Below are 20,080 nucleotides of genomic sequence, written 5' to 3'. Positions count from 1 at the left end.
TTTTTTTTAATGGAAACACACAAAACAACTAATTTTCCAGTGATAGATGAATTCACTGCTTGATTTTCATAACCACTATTAAAGATAACCGTAACTTGCAAAGGTATGAAGTATCAAAGCTCTTTTTTGAAACTTCTTAAACCAATTCAGGATATTTAGTGCCAATCAAAATTTAACAAAGTCTTCTGAATAGAATTTTAACAGCAACATTTAATCTGCCCTACTTAATGGTACCTGCACCTTGTCGTGGTAGTGGGGCTCGAGTACCTCAGTAACCCCAAGAGCTACTGGTACGGCCTCCCTAGTCAGATTGGTCGAGGGGGAGAGGTACCCTGGTCCTCCAGGTTGGGGGGTTGGTCGCAAGGCTAACAACCTTGCACCGTAAAAAGGAAGATGTTTCGAAACCTCGATCAAAGCCTTGGACAGACGGACCTAACAGAGGACCGAATGGAAGAGGAGGAGAATTGAGGAGGCCATGGACCGAATACGGACCGGAGAGCCATAGAAGAACATTTAATCTGACTGTGCAAAGGTTCTGGCTACAGTAATGCAGCCCTGGGGTTCTGTACAGCAGTGTTCCCAGAATTTCCCTTTTTCTCGGACACACTTGAATATTTCTGAGAGTCTTGGCAGATAACTTACTGTTCTTTACTGTAACTGTAGGATAAAAATCAACAAACTTCCTGCAACATAAACACTAAAATCTAAGATTTTTGCACCATTCAACCCTAGTAAATTCCTAGTCTTTAACAGTGATTTACGAGAAAAAGTGTCGTCTCACACCATTTTGCTTTTAATAATTTAACCTTTGGTTTTAGATTCAAAACACACTGTTTATATTTTCCATTGCCTCCATCACGTACAGGTATCCCTTTTTATACGCTATTAATGGGTTCTTTGAAATCGCTGCATAAATCAAAATCGCGTAGAGTAGGTTAATTTTAACATGGTCATAACAGGAATGCGTTCAAAAATAGAGAAACGCGATTATTTTTTTTTAAAAAAATACGTTGAATGGGTCATTCACCAGATTGTTGCATAAACTGAAATATGCTGCTTGCATATATTTTTAAGTAATTTATGCCTGTCATGTACACAATACAATAACTTTCATTGTCTGGAATATATTGTTTCCTATTTTATAAATGTTTCCTGACATAAGTTTCATATAATACATGTCTCATATGTGTTTCACTTGGTAAAATTCTGCATATGAATCACCATAATTCATTATCAGTTTTTCTCGGTTAGACCCGATCGTGTTCTCATAAACTTACCTTTCAGCCGCGACGCTCTCCATGGTCCGACGCATAAGCGGATACTGATCCAACACCACATTAAAATGCTCTACAGATAGGGAGAAGAGATTGCAATATGTTTCAGCACGCACACTTGCGACTCGGCGAGCGTTTGTCAACAGACAAATCTCACCAAAGTATGAGCCGTCACTGAGACTCGTGGCGACTTCTCCATTGGCCATTACAATATCAACGATGCCTTCTTGAATGAAATACATTTTGTTGCCAATCGTACCCTCTTTGATGATGATGTCTCCTGAAACAGATCATTGCTGGTGCTGTATTTGGTACATAAACATTCATCAGTACAAATACACAAACAAGAGTTAAGACTGACTGATTTACAGTCCAACTAATTACATGAAGTCGATATTCACTGAGGTAATCAGTCACATTAAATGCATTTTTTTAAACTTAGAGGATCATTATTATGTTTACACCAGACTGCAATTGGTCCCTATCCTGAGCCAGTTGAATCCACTTCATGAATTCTATTTCTTTAAGATCTATATTAATATTATTCTCCCACCTAATCTCTTCCTTTCAGGTTTTCAGAGTAACATTTTGTATGCTTGAAGTCGACCGCTCACCTCCGTCTAGAGCCGAGGTTAAGAATGCATAGAGTTGAAGATGGAGGTGGCACATTTTCTTAAGATTAAGTAACCACCTAAGAGACTACACAGAATATCAAATCTAAAAGTTCTTGACGATGGTGATGAGTCATTTGAATAAAAATCTTCTTGGATATTATCCATCGTCTAGTCAATAAAATATATGTTTTATACTTTATTGACTAGATGATGGATAATATCCAAGAAGATTTTTATTCAAAAGACTACATGGAAACATAACCAATTTCACTGCCATAAAAGCATCAAATTTTATCTTTTATGACAGTTTGTTGTAAACAAAATCAACATGTGGTTGATATAACAGAGAGACTTCTTACCTGGCTGGAAGACTTCATAGCGCAGTTTTGTTACCACATCAGACACAAAATTTGTATCAGCATTGGCAAAGAATGGCACAGACGCTACAAGGGAGCGACAGTTGTAGTTTATAACATCCTGTAGAATAGAAGTATAATTGTAAGGATGTACAAGGCAAATAATAAAAAGCACTCGCTGTTGATGGATTCATTTCAAGACTAAAAAGGATTCAAATTTATTAGAAACATCAAGATTCCTATTTGTCAAATAATATGTTACATCTGAAACTACATTTCCTGTTATAACTTTCCCAGAGATAAAATGTGCGTCAACTCAAACCCATGCCCTTATCCAGGATTTTACAATTCTACAATCACCACGGCACGACAACCCATTGAGGTAGGTTGGTCCACGTTTTGATTGTGGGGATGCAAAGGGAGCTATCAAGTTTTCTTTCCCTCTTTGCATGTTGAACACTTACCACGTCATTACCTTAATTAATTCATATTCAGGAGCCGGGACAGCGCAGTTAATATAGTGCCCACCCACGGACTGGGCGACCGGGGTTCGATCCCCGAGGGAAAAGGATTTTTCCTATAGCCTTTGCGTCCAGACTGGCTCTGGGGTACCAGAGTCTTTTAGTGGGGAGTGATGCTGACCACTCACCCCCATTTAGTGCTGAGGTCAAGAATAAGTAGGATCTATACATCCTCTCCCCCCAAGCAACCGACATGGCGTGTAGCGGGATTGCTTTCATCTGGATTTTACAAGTCTGTTTTTGCACAACAGTAATTCTCCTTGGTTTATGTATTTCTTAGTTTTAAGGTACATCAAATTTACGAACCGACTGCCTCGCCAGTAGGGATATTTTTATCTCCGTGTTCCTGTCGCGTGGTTTTGGCGCAACTTCCGACTTGTACGTCTACACAGAAAACTCAGAAATGAAGGCTGTATGCTCTCTCACTGCCCTTATATGCAAGTCTAGCCCAGATCATAACTCACATACACCCACAAAGTGCCTTGATGGGGGTACTCAGGCAGTGTAGACACTCCCACTGCCAAGCGACCATTGGCCTGGCTGTGCCACAGTAACATATTACTGCCGACTGGGGGCTATGATATGATCTGCAAGTCCCCTGGAGCTGCAAAGGCCTATACTCATCTGCATGGACAATTATTCTCATGGCAGGTGCATAAAGTAGCAGCTTGACAGTAGCGTAGGACCCGCTACTTTTTTTCCTGACTGCCAGTGATTATGCAAAGAGCAACTCACGAGAAGTATTTCATGAGAGTGGGTCATGGTGGCAGTCACCCAAGCAAAGAAGATTCTGGTGCCTTTCTTCTCTCTAAACAACCAATGGCAGGCTGGCGAGGAACATTTCCACGATGGCTCCACTTACATCCGAAATAACCATCATGTTCAGTTTGGTTATAAATATTTTATATACATTTTAAAATATAAATACACTTTCTGTAACAAGTTTTACTTTGCTGTTCTCGATACATGATATACAAAAACACATTTTGAAACGCTGATACTTTGAATAAGATTTCAACCCACAACATAATCAGAGTGTCTGTGCATGGCCACTGGGATCAACATTTTTATGGAAATGTTTTGAAAGCCTGGTGATCCACACAGAGGAACAAATTGCTTAGAAAGATATTCAAAACGATTGCACAATTCTGTTTTGTAATGATCGTAAAAGAGCCACGGTGGTCTAGCGGTTAGAACGCTGGCCTTGTAATCCTGGGGTCTCGGGTTCGAATTTATAACTTGTGTTGGGCAAGGCCGTGGTCTAGGCAACACGGAGTTTTCCTCCGTGGCATCCCAACAATTACTCCATTCACACACAGAAGAAGGCAATGGCAAACCACTTCTGGATCATCTGCCAAGAACGTATATGAGCAGGTCCCAGTCCGAGAAGAGAAAAGGATCGAAGGATCCTGTTCATATGGACCTGTCGTCACACAGAACACTAAATAAAAAATATTAATCGTAACAGGCCAAAATTGATGAGAACGACAATTATGATGTCATTCAGATGGGAAGTGGAGCCACTTCTACAAGTTGCATGCGTGTCAACATGTTCAAAGTTTCTCGTCAACTAAACATATAAGGAATAACATAAATCTCACCTCACGAAGCTTCTCAGAAAGCTCACCCAAGATGGCTTCCTCATCAAAAAACTTCCCTTGGTACCGATGCTCAAAGTATTCTGTGATCCTCTGGCGCATGTCCCGAGGCAGCTTTCTATAGGCCATATATTCTTCCACTTGTTTTACCTGAAAAACACTCATCATTCTCATGACATGTTGTGGTTGTTCCTTGACTTTGACACGTCTTTGAAGTGCGCATTTGTGAGTAGTGACTCTGCACAATTTCTACTCATTCCTGATTTGACTGCCAGAGACATCTAGCGGTGATTCAGGAGACTTGGGTGAGAAATGGCCGATGAATTTTGCTTACAAAACATCTCGTTCATGCTTGAAAGGTTCTTTTACATGCCGTAAATCTACGCGGATTTACTTCCCCTCTGAAGAAAGTTTTGCTACGGATTTTTATCACCCTCGGTCGGGTTTGAACCCGCGAAACTTTGGTCCAGTGGTGAGCACGTTAACCACTAGTCCTCCGAGGGTGACTCTCATGACAGGAGCTTCAATTAAGTTTATTTGGAAGTGACAGTCACTCACAGGATCACTATTATTTAAAATTAGCGTAAAACTTGGTCTCTCAGTCTGAGAGAATAAAAGACATGGAGGATGTTTCAGAACACTGTGCAGAAGAGAATGTTAAATATGCGGATGTTAAGAAAGAGGCGGTAATGAAAATATTTGAAGGTATTTGGCATTTACTTGTGAAGTCAAAGAAAATAAATATTTTGAAATGTGGCCCAAGATTCAATCTGGGTAACTTCTAAATATGTATAGAATTTACCGATAAATCTGGAATCAAAACTGAACGAAGAAAATTATACAAACAGAACCCTCATTATTCGCTCTATTTCATTTAATTCTGAACTTGTGACTAAACAGAGAAGAATATGATGGGTTGGGAATGTAACATACATGAAAAAAAATTAAATTTTAAAATTTTAATATTGAACTGGACAGCATAATAACGACGCAGAGGAGAGAAAGGTTTCCAAGACTCCTGAAAGCACAAGAATTCTGGATATGGTTCAACTTCATCCCTCTCTGCTCAGAAAAAGTTTCATCTTGAAACTGGTTTCTTATTATTATATAAAATAAATAAAACATAATAAAATTAAATGTTTGAAATGTTAGAAAAATATCAAAATATTATAAGAGGGTGTTCAAACCAAATTTAAAGGAACTTGAAGGTCCTATTCCTGTGTTTAACTGAGTAAAATGAAAATAAATTATTAACTACTTCATTCAGGTTAATCACGGCTTACTGCGAGTCCAACAAGAAATAAAATTAAATATTTATTCTAAACCACACACATATTTATAAATGCCAACGTATGTGCATATGTATGTTTGCCAAGGATGTTCACCTCTCGTACTTATATACGCACCAACATTCCACTGTTTCGTAATCATTAATTGCGTCAAGCGATAATTATGTGGCATCACCATGGTAACTAACATAAAATATATACGATGTACCATTCCTTCATTTGTAGAACCTAAATTTAATACAAGGCGCGTCCTCAAAGTAAGTTTCCCACTCGTCCCACAGCTAGCAAACCTTATATTGTGCGAAGCGACTGTGCGTACGTGATAGAGCAATGACGTAGCATGGCGCATGCACTAACGGCACCTCCCGCGTTCTCACAGTAGCATCGTTGCAGCTGTTGAAGATGGAGGTTCTTATTCCAGCTCCCGCCGACTATGAAGTGCGGTCAGTGATAACGCTAGGCCGCACACGGCTCGACGGACAGCAAGTCTCCTGCAGGAGTTCAGCTGGGAGGTGTTTAATCATTCACCCTACAGCCCGGACCTCGCTCCCAGTGATTTCCATCTTTTCCTACACCTCAAGAAATTCCTGTCCGGTCAGCGTCAGCGTTTTGAGAATGACAGAGAGGCGGAGATGGTTGTCACACAGTGGTTCCAATCCCAGGCGGCAGACTTCTACGACACAGGTATTCAAAAGTTGGTCCCACGGTATGACAAATGTCTCAATTCCGGTGGCGAATATGTTGAAAAATAGCTGGACACTTGCTGTATCTGTTGCAATAAATATTTCCATGAAATTGTGTTTTGTTTCTGTAAACGGCCCCAGGGAAACTTACTTTAAGGACGAGTCTCGTAATAAGCAGATAAATTAGTTTGTCGCAATGCAATAACTTTTATCTATCGATCAGGTAGCCAAAGTATGAAGATCGGCATCTGCAAACACTAAAAAGTCACAGCTAGCTTATGTAATTCTGCGTTCCTCTCTGTCGGCATTAAAGCTTAAGTCTTATAATTATAATTATCAATAAATAATAACAATACAATTTATATATAAAATGAGGATCCTTTTAAATGAAATAAGGACTATATTTCACCCTCCTGATTTAGAGAAGTAACAATATTTCCTGATAACAGGAAAATCAATAAAACTACCGGAAAGAGGATTTTTGAGACTGGCGCTGGTATCGACTTGCCAACTTGAACTGCAGTCAAAGTGGTTTGTTCTTACTTATTTTATCGTGCTTCCATCGCTAGCGAACTGATACGCCGAGCGTCCTCGAGCCACAGTCGTGAGAAGCTGCGGATACCACGTACCTTTTCCCGATACTGCCGCCTTGAAGAATCCAAACTTTGGATTAAGTTGGTGGCATGTCCCAAGAAAAGTGCATAGCAGGTGGCACCACTGATCATGGACAACATGGTGAGCCACATGTCCGTGAGCGACTGCGGTGGAAATCGGCCATATCCGATGCACAGCATGTGTGACATGGCTTTGAATAATGCCCACGAGTATTGCTCTAACCAGAATGCTTCCTGCAACCGATCAAAATCATCGCTGAAGAAAATGTGGAAATTGGAAGAGATTTTTTGTTAAAAGCAGAGATTGTGACAGATGGAAACTGCAAGTTTTAGGACTCAGAATTGAGACAATATTTTATAGAAGAAAGGATGAAGAAATCGGACTGAAAAATCAAACTGTTTCCCTCTACTGACAGCAATCAAGGAAGAAATAAGGAGGGAAGAGAGAAAGGAAGGAAGAAAGGAAAGGAAGAGATGTGTGGAAGAGAATTTTGATATTATGTTTATCTATTTATTACATATTAGCTTTCTACTCAATCCCTCTTGATGTTTCATGCATGATTATTTCTGTAATTACTTCCAGATGTGTCTCACTCATATTCTAGGGAATTTGTATACAGGGATAAAGTTATTCTAAACTTGGTTTATGGGCCTACCTGACAGTCACATAAGCACAATGTTTTATTGAAGTCTGTAGCTGTTACCATTGCTACGTATTACCAGAAGTTCAAATTCAGACATTCATACTGACTTTCGACGAATTTAATTTGTCACTGAGCAAAAATGCACAGAGCGAACATACTCAGGCAGGTTCCGTCCGTCTCTCCATCCACATGATCTCATCAAAACTATTGCACACTGAAATATGTCAAGTGAAATTGATTTGCATCGTTCAATATGATAAATATTTAATAAAATATAAGAAAAAATAATTTCTGGCAGTCACGTCGAAATTTTGCTTAGTTCGTCTACTTACTGAAAGCCGCTCCCTCACTTTTGCTACCACCAGATAATGGTCAGTGTCACAATCTGCTCCTCTGAATGACCTCACATCAATTATATTCATGTAGTTAGTTAGTTCATACAGTTATATGTAATGCGATTATCTCTGCAACAACCAATTTGTGTCTGCAATAAATTATGGAGTTTATAACACAATTTTAAGGAAGCAGTCACACTGTTTGAACACACCTGGAGCTCATTGATGGCAACCCAGGAATTGGCTGGGAATCCTTGGAGCATGGGCACCAAAAACTGCAGGCAACCGGACCAATGGCCGATCAACAGCATCATGCAGATGAGGTTAAATATCCGCATAAATACACTCGCCATATTGAGGAACTGCAATGAAAGACGCACGGCTTAACATAGAGCTATTGACACTGAAATTTGTTTTTCAAAATAACATTTAATATACGAAATTCCAACCGTGCCCTGTTAAGATTCTCTATGAAGCCAGCATCACGCCGTTGCTCTGTACTGTAAATGTAAATGTCACAGTTTGTTACTTTACGTAAATACACGATACACAGGTTGGCCAACACTACATTTATCATTTAATTTCTTACGTACAGGGGGCAGACCAAACTTGCATCTGATGAAAATGTGATAACAGAACCCTGATGACCTCTGAAACGTTGGTAAACATCGACCAGACTACACAGCGCAACAACCCAGAAGACGGAAATCTTTTATAATGAAGTTTACTCTAATAATATGCATTATTATATTTCATGAGTAATATTTATTCAAAGCATGATGAAGTCGTAACAGGTTGTACTGCGTGATTATTTGATTTTTTTGAAGTTACTTTCTTGTTTGAATCCATACAATTGTCATACTTTAAGAACAGTTTCATTTGATTAACAGAAAACGAAACTGCCTTCTTCCACATTACTTACGACATGATGATCTTTGAAACAGAAAAATGATGTTTTCTCTTGGAGACCAATGCCTAAAGTTCTGATATATTAATATTGATTAATACTGATAATACTAATGATCGATTTTGTCGTATGAAGGGTTAACTTACAAAAAGTCAAATGAATAGGAAGTAAGTTCTTGTCTTTTAACATTGTAATCAGTATTTCCTATTAAGCAAATTAATTTTAACAGAGTTTCACTGCATGCAAACAAACCACACACAGCGACCAAAGATGCTAGAAATAAGTAAATAAACCAAAGTTATTAGAAAATCTGATAAAAATGTGTGAGAAGCACAGAATTTCTACAGTGAGAATAAAAGATGGGAAATGGAACAGTACGGAATAGTAGGGATTAGTTGTAAGATTTTCATAGTTTGGTCGTCATCTCTTGACTTATTCAAATGTTCGGTTGCTGTTCCTAAAAAATTTATTTTCTGCAATGAGACGCATTTAGGCACAAAACTCTTTATAACAAAATCGATTATTGACAAACTACGAGTTACAACCTATGAATTACATGAATAAATACTGACAGTTAACAAAGAATGACACACCGACCGGTTCTCTGCCCCAGATTATCAAGATATAAAAAAATACCCCAATTTAGTCCTACACAAGTGCACACGAATTAACACACGCAACCACCTGACACAGACTGACTAAAACAAGACAACATAAGACCAGGGCTCACTCTGACGGGAAAATAATGAAGCTTGGGAAGAGGTTGTCAGAAAGGAAAATAGGTTAGGTACAGAGTAACAAGGAAGGTAACGTCACAACCTCCCCCCGACCAAGGGGACACCACGGAGAATTGTCCCACACGTAGAGGGCCAGAAAGTCCAGTATTGCAACGGAGGTAAAAAGGTTTCCAAAAACAGTTATCCCACAGTTCAGTCCATCAGCAGAGATGAAAAGAACACAAGTAAATTTGGCTGCCTTTGTTGGCAGCTTTAAAACCCGTGCCAATTAGAATGTATCCAATACACTAGTCCAATGTAGACGCAGCAACTCCACAATACACTCGACCGCCCCGTGAGTGTTAACTCCCAGGACTCCCTCTTAATTTTCTGACCTCAGTTCCATGAACAGAACACAGTGAATTCCCAGTAGTTTCATAAATGTCTCCTATCTCTCTGATACGGGGCAAATGTCATTTCGTATTTTAAAAATACAAGTATTCCAATTCTTTTGAACATTGGAGGTCCGACACCATCCTTAGAGAAGAAAACCACATTATATGCCATACTGGGCAGTTTTATCCAGTCCACATAATTCGCTTGTATCCACTTTAATATCCTGTATTAGGTTTTCAAACCAACCAATTCAAAAGTATTCAGAGTTTAAATTAACTAATGAAGTAACCACCTGAGAAATTGAGACCAATCATATCCAATCTGCACATTCACTCTTAAGTGTCCACAGAGGACGACAGTCTTCCAGGATGTTGTGCCATGTACCCCGGTAAAAGTTTAAGAATGTTTCAGAGGTCCTTGCTGCCTCCATCAACATGGTACACTGATGATGGAGGCAGCAAGCACCTCTGAAACACCAATAAACCCCTACCAGATTACACAGGGCAACAACCCAGAAGATAGTCATCTTCATGTCCATATAGGAGTTAATTACCATGAAATAATATTTACAAAACGCCTCAAATCATTTATCCTACCAAAAATTCAAAACACACAACTATTTTCTTTTGTTAAATTAAATTAAATATGTTACACTTTCTTTTCATATATATGAGGCAAATAAAGAAGTTCATTGGGGTTTTATGAAACATGGAACCGTGATTACAACAAATGTTATCCTTTGGTTTTATTTCACGTGGCAGTTTTCGATGTAACCTAATATCGAAGAAAGCTGTATTCTTTCTGAAACATATGTTAACTGTTTTCTGGAAACAGGAAACAGTGGCTACTGAGAGAATTTCTGTCATCATGGTTCATACCAAATTTCAAATGCCTATCTCCAAAGGTTAATTAGTTACCGCCGTTAAACCGAAAACTAAAAAGATATTAAACAAAAGTTTCATTTTATAAGATCCGTGGAGCTTCTGTCACTCCCACCTAACAAATTCGTGCGTCCGGCCTTTTGTTAGTACCGACTGCACAAACTTAAAAAGAACAAGGCTGGTGTCGTCACCAATGACGTAAGTTCCATATAAAACTACATCAGAATCCCCCCCCACCTGTTCCGGACGTGAAACAAATGGACAGATAAACAAGCAGACACTATCAGTCCTACTGTCCACAGATCACGAGAAAAGCCCTGCTGGGGGAATGTTACTGATCAGCTGGACTAGAGGGCTGCTATTGGTGGGAAGTGTGATACGTCAGAGTTTTACGCTACTACACAGACTGAAAACATCAAGCAGTTACGAGTAGCGTGTAGTGAGCGCACCTCTAATGTGTTCTGATAATATTCTAGATTAAATCGCTGTGCCTCTGTGAGGTAATCTTAAAGCTGTACCCATCAGAACACATGAAAGCCTGTCGTCTGTTGTTCGTTCAGTGGTTGTGGAACGAATGCTTTTAGGATCGGTCGTCACTAACCGCAAAATCTTGCGCATGCGCGTATATCGAATTCCTAGCAGGGCTTTTCTCCTGGTCTGTGGACTGTGGGTGTTGCGATAATATTCTAGATTAAATCGCTGTGCCTCTGTGAGGTAATCTTAAAGCTGTACCCATCAGAACACATGAAAGCCTGTCGTCTGTTGTTCGTTCAGTGGTTGTGGAACGAATGCTTTTAGGATCGGTCGTCACTAACCGCGAAATCTCGCGCATGCGCGTATATCGAATTCCTAGCAGGGATTTTCTCCTGGTCTGTGGACTGTAGTCACTTCCTCTCTGGGTTTCCGACCAGAATTTTGTACGCATTTCTTATCTCCCCACGTTCTACATGCACCGCCCACCTCATTCTTCTTGATTTGGACATCCTAATTACACTCTACAAAAAGTACAAATTATGAAGCTACTCTATGTAATTTTCTCTCCGGTGTATTATCACTTTTTATTTTCGTAAATACCTGTTTTAAAACAACGTTAAACGGCGTTCGTCCCCATGTAAGATAACACATTTCATACCTATACAAAATACGGGGTAAAAATAATTCTTAGGGATTTTTAAATAGACGGACAGAGTAAAGATTTCTAGAGATGGAAATGCTATTAATTTCTACGTAAATGAAATTTTAATTTGTTACCGTTGTTCCAAAATATTTTAACTTTACCACAAAGTATATGGGCTTACTGTTATTTTTTCCTGTAGTCTGGTGAGAAGACGCGAAAATGTTCTTACTTTTCCCTGTGTTTTAGGCCAACATTTCCACTATAAAGCCTAGTAAGATTACTTTCAATTATGGTAGGCCTTTTTTGTGTTTTCGACAAATAAATAGGCATCATCATCACAGACTAGAAACTGACGTGTCCCACCTAATTTCAATCTCACCTGGTTTCCTTGGACTTTATTAAATGCATAAAAAGCAATGGGGGTAAAGCATCGCCTTCCTTTAACTATTCAAAATAAAAAAAAATAATCAGACAAATACGTATTCACGTAGACGGACTTTATAACAAGTTTCACCTAACCGTTTAAAACCAAAACTCGTCTACATAATTTGTAAGAATTCAAACCGTACCGCAAAGAAAACACTAATATTTGCCATTACAAAGATCAAATGTGAAATGCTGTTTAAGGAAATAATTCATACGAAACCTATGAAAAAATATAGTTACTGACTGTTAAAGCAGATGGCATAGCACTCAGCTTTAAAGTGTTTAACACATTTTAATCAGCGTGAACTAGTTTCATGTGAATGCCGAATTCAGACACGACGTATTCTGAATATACAGCGTGTTTCAAAAGTAGCTTTACAACTTGAGGGCGAGATATTGGTGAACTGATAGGAGAAACATATAATTTCAGAACGTAGAAATGTAGTCAAACACTTCAAGTTTTACGTCCATCGGATTTTTATGGTTCAACGTGACTTCCATTTGTTATGCGACAGACGTCCCATCTGTAGTCAATATCTTGCAACACGCGGTGTAGCGTCTCCGGTGTCATTTCTGCAACTGCGTCGGTAATTCGAGTTTCGGAGTTCGGCCACATTTGCAGGTGAGGGTGGCACGTACACTCGATCTTTGCTGAGGGCCCAAAACATTAACTTTCGGACTATCACGAACATGTTCCAGGAAGGCACGTGGATTTTCACCACCCCAAATCCTGCAGTTGTGGGTGTTGACCTTACCAGTGACATGGAACGTGCTTTCGTCACTAAAAATTACAGAGTCCGGAAATCCTTTGTCGTCTTCAACCCACCGCAACATTTCCGTACAAAATTCCTTACGAAACAGTTTATCACCATCTGAAATAAGTGTAAACGTCTTCGTAACACTAACCACAAAGTCACATGTGGAATCCCACTTTCCCGAGATGCACGTCTCGTTGACTTCGAGCGAAGCTCTCCCTAATCTGTTCCACGGCGTCTTCAGAAACACGTGGCCACTTTCTTGGTATGGCACATGAAACTTGATGTGTTTGGCTAAATTTGTGCATTTAAAAATATTGCTCACGTCCTTTAAATAAATTTATATTCTCCTGCGAAGTTGTAAAGCTACTTTTGAAACACGGTGTATATGATCAGTTTTGTATATGTCGAAAACTCCACTGATAATTCCCGATAATGAATGTACGTATGAAATAACTAGGATTTTATGATGTAATGTTTTCTTCAGCGATGAGTCTTTGGCCACATGTCCAACCCACAAGTTGAAGGACACCCCCATTTTGATTATACGCGACTGTGTAAACATTTGACAAACTTTTTTTGAACTGTAAACATAATCCACATACAGAGTTAAAGAGAGATGGTTTTGTAAAATATGGAGGTTAAAAATATCCACGTAATTCGCAACGCCATTGCAAAAAAACGGGAAATATTTTTTCGAGTTATTTAATACCCTTCACAAAAATCTCATTACCCGCAACTCAAAATGCAAAATTTATCAACAGGGTCAACACGAGCGCATACATGCAAAACACTTGAAATAACACAGCTAAGAAAAATGCACATCGATAAGCATTAACATCGAGTGAACACAAATGATGTGAAAGGTTTAAAAATGTTTATTTAACGGAAACAGAATGGCATATTGAGATGAAACTACCTGGACGAAGAACTCAAAACAAACTTTGGAATGTGGGAGACGTGACGTAATTCCAAAGATGATCCCCAGGAGCACAATTGTTGACGTATCAGTGAATCGTCGACTCAATCCAAGAAAGCTTTTCGTATGCTCAAATTCCATTCCACAATCTAAGCGAGAAACTGTCCAACATGGATTCGGAGGAAATCCCTTAAAAATCTAAGTCGCCATCTTACTTCTATGTTAACAATTGCGCATCTTTGGTATTACGTCACTTCTCGTACAAGCTACAGAATTATTTTGAGTTCTCCTTCCACTGGTGTAAAATTCATTCCCGTATGCCATTTAGTTTAAGTAAAAGAAAGATTTGAAAACCATTCGGATTGTATATCTTCAGCTTATATTATTCGTATTATCCTCATTTGTTGCTGTTTAGAAACAACCGACGGATTTACAAGTTGCAACAATAAAGAAACACAACAAATCCTTAAATGAATGTGTAACATTTACTGTGTTCGTAACTCAAAACATGCCAGTCCGAAGACCCAGAGACATCTGGCGTCGTGGATAAACAACACTATTGCATGCGATCCAACGTCCATAATACCGAGCAGTTACAGTAAACACCAAGTTTCAGCTGTGCGTTATCACTGAAAACATTATTTTCTTGTCGTAACCAAATTTCTGTTAAACGTACGACACCTGGTGTCGCACATTTAACTATAATTTTGCTGAGACAGGGAAATATGTAGCGAAAGCTTTGCAGATCTTCGTAGTACGGCGTGCTCCTATCGAACTGGAGACCGTGGTCTTTAGTCCAAGCGGGCCCTTCCATAAGAGCTCCAACCAACACTTATGAGTGAATTAGCACTGAAATAAGAAACAATATGCCTTCTAAATCTGGACGGGGACATGTGATGGGGGTTTAACCATTGTACATCCACACGTCACCGTTCAGATGCACAAATTATCCGCGCAACACATTTTTTATGGGAGTTTTCTGCAAAAAGATTTCCGTTTCGCAGAACACTTCGAGGTGTGGTAACACTGGCTGTACGGTGTCCGCGCATGCGTGATGGGATGCTTACAGATCTGTCGACGCCTGCTCCACGCCGGACGAAGCCCATGTACGAATGGATTATTTAGTAAGTTTATTTATAGAATATTAATCCTGAACGGAAGTACATTATACGCGACGAATGAGATGTGGAGGAGGGAGGAGAAAGGTGATTTACACGTCACATCAGCGCAAATAATTGTCCTATACGTAAAAAAAAAAGCAGCTTTGTATTATGGCGACAAGCGCAAAGCGAATCAGCGGCCATCTATGTCTACTGTTGCGAACTAGGTGAGACAGCGAGCGAGGAGCTCACATGCTAGCGTAAGAATATGGCGGGCGGCTTTTACAGAGCGAGGCCATGCAACGAAGCGACAAGGGGTTACCTTAAAAATGAGATTGCTTTTGCTGAACTTTGACTTCTTTTTGTTCCGCCCATCAGAGCTGAGGCGGCCCCTCCGTTCTGTGCGCTTTTTTTGGAGGTTCTGCAAGATCTAGAAAAAAAGAAGAAGCGAGAAACACAAGATAGAGAGCACAAGCCATCACCAAAAACACACACTGGAACGTTTTGATGTCAAGGAGAAAAGAGAAATGAAGTAAGTGATTTGTTTTTGCTCCGAAGAGAAAATAGAGAAAAATAAATGAACAGATACTGAAAGTTTGTGCATAGATAAGACTTATAAAGTAGAAAGAGAGAAATTTTTTTTTTCATCAGTCCTTAAATACAGGTTTAAATGCAACATTCCACTACGTTTCATTAACCTGTTAATTTTATTTCAAATACATTCTAATTTTTTTTAAAAAAAAAAATACTTTTTCAACAGTTGGTGTTTCTAATGACTGTCCGCTGCATACACATATGCTGTTAAACATAACCTCACACTGTGGCCCAAATTACAGGAACTGATTATAGCACGAACAATGAAGCAACCCCATGCCAGTACATGAATAACAGTAGCCAATCCAAGCCCCGAACAGCTGAGGCTGTGCAAGGTGGATGACAGAGAGAGATAGAGAGAGAGAGAGAGGATGAAGGACGATCATGCAAACAGTCGAGAAGCAGTGCAAGCGTCTCAGAGCAGGGGACCCAGTTCGTCCAACGGATAAGCACTTACCTGCACACAAAATTAGGTCTGTCGCCCAATGGGCAATTTCCAAATTTCTTCCCAGACGACACCCAGGATTTAAAATAATTTCAACAAATCAATTACAGTTTAATCACACATTAAAAAAAATTAAGCCAATTCATTGTGTGAGACAGGGGTCGTTAACTTTTTCGTGTGTGACAATTTATGATTGAAACCAAACTGAGTAAATCCACCAAAGGTATAATAATAACTGAAATAAATTAACTGCTAACCTCGTTTTATCACATTAAAACATTTTTTAAAACACATAAACCATCTTACAAAAATACTCGCAAATGCCAGTTGTTGTAAATTTTTACAAAAAAATATCGTGGTTATTCAAAAAGTCTTCCGAGGCCACCAAGATGCCCTCTGTCAAACGGTTGGCAATCCTGGGTTAAAAACAAAACAAAATCTTAAAATATCCCGACAAGACGTTTTGAAAAGCTACGAACTGGTTTCCTTCATCTAGTGTTCTACACGAAAAGGGCGAATGCAACGTGCGATAAATACTTGTTAAATAATAAGAAATGAGGTCTAAGGAAATTATAGAAGTCTACAGGGATGGAAGACCCAGTATAAGTAGAGAACATGTTTGTGCAATGGGAAATGAACAAAAGAAGTCGCTACGATTTTGTTTTTAGGTTACAATTTTCTACAGGTAGGGTACTACGAAAACACTACAATGTTTTCACCATCCGAGTTTGACTGAGGTACGCCTCCTGCAATACTAACAAGTAACTTCGGTTGCGTCCACAAAGGAAACGCAAATTCTATACTCAAGTGAACAGTGCAGAAATTAGACACAAGGACATTCAATTTACAGAAAGGTTAAATAATCAAAATTTATTAGTGGAATAATAAAAATTAGTTTATCTATGAACGATGTTAAATTTTTATGAACTAGGTTAATTGTCTTATAGACTACTTTATTTTTAAGATAGTGTAGTTGCGTCATATTGTGACTTATTAATTTAAAATTAATTATTTGGTTATTCCGTCAAATCACAATGTATTTAAAATAAGATAATTAAAATATCATTCTGTGTTCCATATCGAATAATCGATTTACAATTGGAACAGTTACAACATGTTTCGGTTTTATTAAACCATCATCAGGTGTAAAATTATATTAAATTTAAAACTCTTTTACAATTTTTCGTAGTGTAGTTTTTTGGTGGTCGTGTCCAGATATTTTCATATAATGGATCAACTTTATTGTTTGAAGTGATGCTTTTGATGTTTACACTACGAAAAATTGTAAAAAAAATTGTAATTGAGTTTTAAATTTATTAATATAATTTTACACCTGATGATGGTTTAATAAAACCGAAACATGTTGTAACTGTTCCAATTGTAAATCGATTATTCGATATGGAACACAGAATGATATTTTAATTATCTTATTTTAAATACATTGTGATTTGACGGAATATCCAAATAATTTAATTTTAATTTATTTTTCTCAAATTTCGTGTTAAAAAGGATCCAGATTGATAGGGCGTTCTTCCGTTCAAGTAAGCAAGTCGATTTTTTTTTTTTTTAGATTTTTATCGATGTAAGTACAGTTCAAGGTTTTATCTTATAAGCTTAGAACTACAACAGAACATCGCAAAGCTGAACGGAAGGCAAATTATAGGTTAGGTTGCACAAGAGTTTACACATTTCTTTCGATTTTAAATCTTTATCTTAACTGGTAGAAGTGACTTCCGTAGCCAATACACGGATAATTGACAGGTCTAACACCCTCATAATATCTACACTCGTAGGATAATTTTCCACTGGTAAATTAATTTTGATTCTCATTTTTAACGTCAAGTCAATTAGACGTTCTGTTCGCAAAAATAATCCGTTTACATTTATAAAATATGTACCATGAAATGTGTTCGTGACTTGAAATACGCAGATAATTGAAAATCTCGTTTCAAGTCCATTTTCATATAGGCATATATAAATAAATAATCCTTCCATCGAAACTGTTTAGCCTTCAATGTTTATTTGATAAAATTTAAGGTTATCAAGGCGACAAATATGAAGATAACTGTCTTCTGAGCTGACCGACGTTTCAGAGGTGCTTACTGATTTTATCATCACCGCCCTGATGATAGAGGTATTACACGTCTCAGAAACGTCGGTTAATTTCTACCAGACTACACGAACGTAACATCTCACGAAAGTCATTAACTTTCATTTCCTTACAAACATTTCATAACACAAAAAGGTAATAGTGTTTTGAGATATTTTTTAAAATCTGTCCACATCTGTAGTTAAACACAACCCACCTGAAAATTCTTTTCTTTTTACCAAGAGAACTATGAAAACATCGAATTAGACAAAGGAATGTTGGAAATTGGTCAGATTCTAATTATCTGGTGTCCTGTGGTAGTTCTGTGACTTATAAACTTCCTGTTAACTACTTATATCGGTCTTTTGTACGTGACAACAAAATATAATGAAAAAATATCGGCAAACCAAAACAGAACGTGTGTAAATAAACAACTTGAGTGCTCGATTTTCTCAACAGACGGACGGACAGATACTTGAACTTAAACAAACATTTTAATTACCCAGTAGCAAAAATTGTATTGAATACATGCCAGATAAAATACATTCCATCGTTCATCATTCCGTAGCTAAATATTATCACAAAATGGCCAACTGTATTGTTAATATTAATGCATATTAATTAATTAATTGATTTTAGGCCGAGTTTAAGATAAAAGTATGTATATATAAAATATGTTGAGATGATTGTAAATGTATATGTTGTACTCTAGTCCATGCATTTAAGGTATCAAGAACGGCAGTGAATCAACTGATTCAGGTATTCACATACAGGTCCCTTCAGAACGACAATTTCCACTTAATGCTAATCGCGTACATACACACTGAAATGAAGGAGACCAACGTCAATAGGAGAATCGATTTAAACGGGACGAGATCTTTGACGACCTCTTTCGGGGTTTTAGAGAAATTTGTGGACGGTCAGCGCGTACTGGATACATCACAAATACAGTATCCTCAAATTGTTGACAGATAAATGTGTCTCTAAAATGAAATATAATCGAAAATGTGTGCGAGAAGAGATTCAATCTTTATAATACCCACAAAACTACTACTGGGATCGAAAAATTTGCATTAGGCTATTTTCTAAACAATATGGCATTTGTTATAACAACCACAATCTACAAATACGTATAAATATTTGTATACAAATATTTAAAAAAAAATCGGTTCATACACTGAGATGAAGAGATGAGACGTGGGGTTCCCCATACTAATTGCATTTGTAAACAATGAAAAATATCTTCTGTGGATTTCATAATAAAACTAACACGTTAAAGGAGATGTAAATTTTGAAATACGCTTGGAATCTTAGGTATTACGTGAGGAAAGTTTGACCCCATAATAAAGAACGGATAAATATCACAAAATATTTACAAAATCGATTAAAACGTTTATTTTAAATGGGGAGAGGAGGGATATCCAAAAAAATATACCGGCTTTCAAAAGAATAACTGAGGAATATAAAGACAAGTCTTATCAAAACATGGCGACAACGCGAAATATTCACTCAACAGAAAGTGCCTCTATGTGACCTCACTACGTGTTTGTTAAGCCAGAGACTTCAGCGCTGTCACAAGCTGGGTAACCAATAATATTCTTCGGAATAAACAAAACTTCATAACGAAGCAAAATCCACTAAAACAGGACGGAAACTTTGCACCTTTAAATCTTTAGGATTTAATTATCTTCAAATATTAATGCGAAGAACAGCGTTTATCATTCTAATATATATTAGACTATCTGCGTGATTAATGACTTGTCAAGAACGAATGTTATTTAATTATTTAAAGCTGTTGCTTTAGAAA

General features: G+C 38.0%; 1 protein-coding gene and 1 long non-coding RNA gene across 16 annotated transcripts in view; one reads left to right on the top strand and one right to left on the bottom strand.

The window, feature by feature from the left end:
* Window positions 1–20,080, bottom strand: part of Ih (hyperpolarization activated cyclic nucleotide gated potassium channel Ih) — a 381,399-nt gene that overhangs the window by 14,314 nt on the left and 347,005 nt on the right. For 10 of the 15 annotated variants that reach the window (XM_087359920.1, XM_087359947.1, XM_087359924.1 and 7 more), the window contains 6 exons: window positions 15,468–15,575; window positions 8,141–8,290; window positions 6,965–7,183; window positions 4,367–4,513; window positions 2,248–2,365; window positions 1,278–1,554 (listed from right to left, as the gene is read on the bottom strand). In XM_087359920.1, coding sequence (XP_087216046.1) covers window positions 1,278–1,554; window positions 2,248–2,365; window positions 4,367–4,513; window positions 6,965–7,183; window positions 8,141–8,290; window positions 15,468–15,575 — 1,019 coding nt within the window. The remainder of the gene's footprint in view (window positions 1–1,277; window positions 1,555–2,247; window positions 2,366–4,366; window positions 4,514–6,964; window positions 7,184–8,140; window positions 8,291–15,467; window positions 15,576–20,080) is intronic. The other 5 variants (XM_087359961.1, XM_087359998.1, XM_087359972.1 and 2 more) reach the window with 1 other exon arrangement.
* Window positions 15,090–17,324, top strand: LOC147874857 (uncharacterized). The gene is made up of 3 exons (XR_015538311.1): window positions 15,090–15,169; window positions 15,524–15,677; window positions 15,982–17,324. It is a non-coding gene; the product is annotated as an uncharacterized LOC147874857 (long non-coding RNA).

The sequence above is a fragment of the Zootermopsis nevadensis genome, unplaced genomic scaffold (genome assembly GCF_977971745.1).
Source record: "Zootermopsis nevadensis isolate Lab colony 2312 unplaced genomic scaffold, Znev_1.0 Znev_ptg000003l, whole genome shotgun sequence".
NCBI lineage: Eukaryota > Metazoa > Arthropoda > Insecta > Blattodea > Termopsidae > Zootermopsis > Zootermopsis nevadensis.
Note: the sequence above shows the minus strand (reverse complement) of the source record. Positions and strands in the feature narration are given on the sequence as shown.